General features: G+C 34.7%; 1 protein-coding gene across 1 annotated transcript in view; it reads right to left on the bottom strand.

Annotated features, from left to right (window-relative positions):
• The window catches only part of MUT (methylmalonyl-CoA mutase), a 46,500-nt gene that overhangs the window by 7,656 nt on the left and 32,942 nt on the right, over window positions 1-5,902 (bottom strand). The window contains exon 13 of the mRNA XM_011354842.2: window positions 3,309-3,312. Coding sequence (XP_011353144.1) covers window positions 3,309-3,312 — 4 coding nt within the window. The remainder of the gene's footprint in view (window positions 1-3,308; window positions 3,313-5,902) is intronic.

Consider the following 5,902-nt stretch of genomic DNA (forward strand, 5'->3'; position numbering starts at 1 on the left):
TTCACAGAACCATTTTAACTCCACTGCAGAATGATTCATATTCACCGATTGGATAACAATGAAATATTTAAAGAATCCTTAACTGGATTCTTAGCAAACGAATTCTAAAATTATCTCAAATGTCATCTACAATAAGGTCTGGCATTTTGGAGGACAGAAACATCACTTTGAATCTTGAACAAAAAAAAAAAATCCTTTTCTGCCCATTTTTTTTGATTGATGATCAAAATAAATCCTCTAATCTTCCAGTCAAAAAGCCTTGTTTACAGAGAGAAATGTCTCTTCATTTGGGTAAGTGATCAAATTCTCTCACTCAAGAGCCAGTAAACACAGCTTGTCTTAATTTTTTGGCCTGTTGCAGACACCATCTCGTTATATGACTGATGCTGCGGATTCAAGTACAGTAGGTCCTTAAATAAAATCGTCTCCTTCAGTGTTATTTCATTATAATGTTGATGAAGAAAAAAAGTCGACTCCCCGCTGGGGCCACTGTCCGTGGGAGTTTGCATACTCTTCCTGTGTCTTTCTCCAGTTACTCCGGTCTCCTCTCACGTTCCACAGATGCGCACGTTAAGTGACTCAGCATGTCTAAATTGTCCCAGTCTGAGTGTAGGTATGTGATTGTGAGTGGCCCTGTGATGGACGAGTATCCTGCCCAGGGTGTCCAGCCTTGGGCACCGAGCTGCCAAGATGGGCTCTAGACACCTACACCCCTGAACTGGAATAAGCAGGTTGGAAAATAATTACCTTGTTTTTATTAATCTTTCTTAAATGCATGTATACCTCACATTTATTTCAATGTTTCATATTAGAGGTGTTCGGAGTATTTATTTAGAAGTTTGGTGATGTTTTCGTGACCAGAAATATGTCATAGAAACTTAACTCTTGTTTATATCAATTAGCCCATGGTAAAATTGGTTTCATTATACATTGCTTTGTTTAAAGTTGCAGTTTCCAAGAACTTTTTGACATCAAGTGAGGTCTTGACATCATAGCACATATGAAGCACATATCTGAAAAGTTTGTTTTTCCTCCGAAAATGGAATGATTTTCCAGTGATCCAGTTAACAGATTTCTTGGTGACCAATAACACGTATTTAGTACAATGACCCTGGGTTTGAGTGTGGGATTTACGAAGTAGACTGAAAGTAAGAGATCTATTCTGAGCTAAAGTACATTTTTATGTGCAATCATACAGGATTTCATAGCAAGTGGGCCATCAGCCACAATTTGAGAAATAAACTCCTTGGTCAACCCTAGGCAGAAAGGAAATGCAAAATGTCTCCCTGTGCCTGCTTCAATGGCACTTGAGAAAGCTATTATCCATCACAAAGGCCTTAGTTATAGAAAGGATGTGAAGAAAAATAGTTTGTATCTCAAATTTTAAAAAAGTATAGAATTATTTGGCTACTTCAATATACAAATATCTTCTACTTGAAATCAGAGAACTATCTGAAGGAAATCGATTCTTAAGAAAGAATTCACAGTGATATGTTAAATAGTAATATACATATCCTTTATTTCAACTTTATCATGAATTTCATGCTTCAACCACATCAACTGCTTCCATTTCCATGATGCTCTGTTCCCTCAGACCTCTGTTACGCACAGTCATGCCTCTGCCCACTTTAGTTCCTTCCTTGTTTTGGGCTCTAGTTGTTGCCTCCACTTTGTAGCTTTCATTTCTCCCACGGGAGAAAATTAGCAACTCCTTTTGTGTTCTCACAGCACTATGGGGAAACCTTCTTTACAACATGTAGTCAGTTTTATGAGTTCATCTTCTGCAAATTGGCTACCAGCTCTTTAAGAAGAACCATGTTATATGCATATATTATTTTTATTTCCAAGGGCTAGCAGTTAGGCTAGCATAAAGTATAATAATTACTCTAGAAAAACATTTATTCATTTGTTACTGTATGTTTCATGGTTCAAAGCAGGTTATATGCATTATTTCATTTAATCTTTAAAACAATCATTTTACGTGGGCTCTATCATTACTCCTCCTTTAAGATGAAAAATTGCAACACAAAGTATGCAGAACTACGACAGTGTGTAACTACAAAGTAAATAGCTCCCCCTGGAGCTGGGCAGTGTGTACGACTTGTGCACAATTAGCAAAAGGCCACTCAGTCAATGCTTTTAAAATAAATTTAAATGTTCGATTCAATATTAGTCCTTTAGCAGATATATCTACAATTTTACAGGTCTTGATGCTTTAAACCAAAGAACATGTTAGTGACAAAAAGGGCCATCTGCCTAATGTCCTTCAAAATTTACTGTCTAGATAATCATTTATTCTGACAGAATAGTGTCATTAACATTGCTTTGATGACCACATGGTCTAATTAGAATGACAAAACTAAAGGGGACAATGAGACACACTGAAATCAGGTAAATACAGTCTAGAAAGCCAGAGAATATCATCATCGTTACTCTACTCTTCTACCCTTCTAAGCAAGCTCTAGCTTAAGCTTTCCATTCACAGAAAGAATTGAACAACAAAATGTCTTTCTTCTGTAGACATATGCAATGCTTATTTGACTTATTTAAAATGAGTCAGTGTGAATTAGAGATGGATTTACTAAATAAAATTCAATAATAATCTCATATCCGAGGTCATATTCTAGTTTCACTGCTAATGAACTAATCATTTTAACTTAAATGCAGCAGTTTGTGAACAATTACCAACATTTAGTTTTACTAACCACAGATCACAAAGGGTGACATTAGATGCATCTAAGCAGATTATTAAAGAGATGTGCTTTTTACGAGAGTGTTTATAGCACCTACAGGTCTATAGGATGGGCATCATTTCAAATATTGTTTCAAGGACATAGAAGAATCCCGGACTTAGGGAGACACCTACAGGTACAATAGAAAAATATAAAATGAGAATCTGAGAACCAGAAAAACAATATCATTGTTTAATAAGAAAAATCAAAATGATGTTTCTTTAAAAATGTTTTTGAGCGCTCAGAGCATTTTTCATAAAGACAAACACATATTAGACAATACCTTAAAAACAAATATATATGGATATAGATACAGATTTTTAAAATTTTTTCTCTCACCTTTAGGCTACTTAGAAAATCAGCTTTGTCTAACGGCCTAAAGGATGATCCATAATTCTTTGGAAATGGGTCAGGATTTACCTATTAGTAGAAATAACATTAGTTATCATCACCATCATCATCATCATCATCATCATCATCATCATCTTTACTATCTACCAAATAGCAATAAGTATTCTTAGATATTCTTTATAAGTTTTTCCTCATTTAAAATAAAGTATCCCTGGTAAAATGAACAATCCTACATAGATATTTATGCCTTAATATAAATGGCTTTATTAGGTCTCTTTTTAATTTTTTAAAAAGGTTTTTAGTATGAAGTGGATAGGAATTTAAAGATACTAGTGGAGGGTGATGGTGACTAATGGCATAATATTGTTTGTGGATACATAGATCCAGAGGTCTTTAACAACTCCTCTTATTTCTCCTCTTCATTACAAAAATCCCCCTTTCCTGAAATGGAAATCGAAGGAAGGAGAATTCATTGTATTTTCTGTTGGTTACTTTCTCATTCCTATTTCCATTCAGGTTTTGCTCTGAAAGAATTCTTCTTCAAACCTCTTCCTCACTTCCTATAATACTATTATATTTATATAACACTTAAATTTCCATTAGGTTGCACAGAAAGGATTTTGATGTCTTCAGAGTGCCCTAAAGACATCATGCTAGTACACTTCCAAAGCCAGAAAAGCTTCTGCAGCTCCAGTGATAAAAAAAAAAAAAAAAAATCACTAGAAAACAAATACGGTAATTTTACTTTTTCCTACTTTTAACATTATTCCCGTGTATCCAGTCATTAAATCACTGTATGTTAAAAAAATGTCCACAAAAGAACAACCAAAATCGGTAAGGGGACATAGCAGATTCCACACAGCAAATACCTAAAAATTAAGAGCCTATTTTTTTAAGATAAAGCCAGATTCTGTTGATTCAGTCTTCTAAAACATGATATCCTCTCCATTGTTGCCATCTCTGAGCAGCACCTAAGCAGGTTGTGTCGATAACTTAGAATTTCTCTATTACATTTTTCTATGACTCTTAACTCTTATCCACAGTCTCACCCCCGTTAAAAAGCATCTTCCACACAGCTGCTGTGCTAAAACATGAATCTTATCAGATTATTTCTTCAGTTAAAACCTTTATACGATCCCCTATCTTTATCTTCAGGATAAAATCCAAATTTCTTAACTGTACAAGCCTCCATACATGATCTGGCCCATTTACATTCCCAGTTTCATGCCTTACTTCTCATTCTCTTTCAGTAAAAATAATAGTAACGATTAATGTTTATAAAACACGTAGCATGTCAAAACTGTCCTAAGTACTTTCTTATTGTGGTAAAAGTTACATAACATAAAATTTATCTTATAAACCATTTTCAAGCATATATTTCTGTGGCCGTAAGTATAGTCACATTGCTGTGCAACCATCGCCACCATTCATCTCTGGAACTTTTTCATCTTCCCCAGCTGAAATTCTATACCCATTAAACACTAATTCTTCATTCCCTTCTCTCCTCAAGACCTGGCAACCACTTTTCTCTTTCTAAGTTTGACTATTCTGTTACCTCCAAGTGAAATCATATAATGTTTGTTCTTTTTTGACTGGATTATTTTACTTGAATGTCTTCATGTTTCATCTATGGTGTTGGAATGTCTTCCAGGTTCATCTATGGTGTTGCATGTGTCATAATTTCCCTCGAATAGTATTCTACTCTAAGTATATACTTTTTATTTATCCATTCATCTGTCATTGGACCTTGGGTTGCTTCTACCTTTTGGCTATTGTGAATGCTGCTGCTCCGAATATGGGTATACAAATATTTGTTCGAGTCCTGCTTTCAACTGTTCCGAATACATACACTTCTGGGCCATTTGGTAATTGTTTTTTTAAAGAGTCATATCATTTTCCACAGTAGCAGCATTATCTACAGCAGTGTATTCCAGCAATGTATAAGGATGCTGTGATAGATAATTTTATGTGTCAACCTGACTGGCCACAGAGTGTCCAAATTAAATATTATTTCTGGATGTGTCTATTAGGATGTTTCTGGATGAGATTAGCATTTGAATTAGTGGACTTAGTAGATTGTCCTCCCCAATGTGAGTGAGCATCATCCAATCTGTTGAGAGCCTGAATGGAACAAAGACAGAGGAAAGAGGAATTCAACCTTTTTTTCTAGCCTAATTGAGCTGGAATATCTCATATTATTTTCTCTGGCCATTAGGCTGAGATTTATACTATGGGCTCCCCTGGTTCTCAGGTCTTCAGACTTGGACTGAATTATATCACTGCCTTTTCCAGATATATATATACCATAGCTCTTCTATACTCCCAGCTTACATCATCATTCTGAAGGAAGCCATATTAACAACCAAAGCACTTTCATTTTACAGAAAAGTCATAAACATCTACTCTCTGGGGTCTTGAGCCAATCCTAGCAATATCAAGGTCACATGTTCGTGCCCAGAAAGAAAGTGAGTCAGACCTGAAGAAGTTTTCTGCCATTTCCCTCCTGTTCCAACCTTTGGTTCTGATTTAATATTCTAACTGAGGTAATTCTAGTAGAGTTTGTCTGAGGACCACAACCACAATATATTTCCCTACATAAATACTCTCACACTATTTTTTTCCAAGATAGATGTAATTATTTTATTCATATATGGATACGAATAAAATGGATATTGCTCAAATCAATATAATGCTAAATTGAAAATGAGACTAGTCTGATTTTTTAAGGTAAATTTTAATCCTTAAAATAAAAAGTAAATAGATTTATAAGTAATATTTCAAATAAATATCATGATTTTTAAAAAGAATATCTTTGTCTA

Source organism: Pteropus vampyrus, unplaced genomic scaffold, assembly GCF_000151845.1.
Source record: "Pteropus vampyrus isolate Shadow unplaced genomic scaffold, Pvam_2.0 Scaffold18, whole genome shotgun sequence".
In the NCBI taxonomy this organism is placed as follows: domain Eukaryota; kingdom Metazoa; phylum Chordata; class Mammalia; order Chiroptera; family Pteropodidae; genus Pteropus; species Pteropus vampyrus.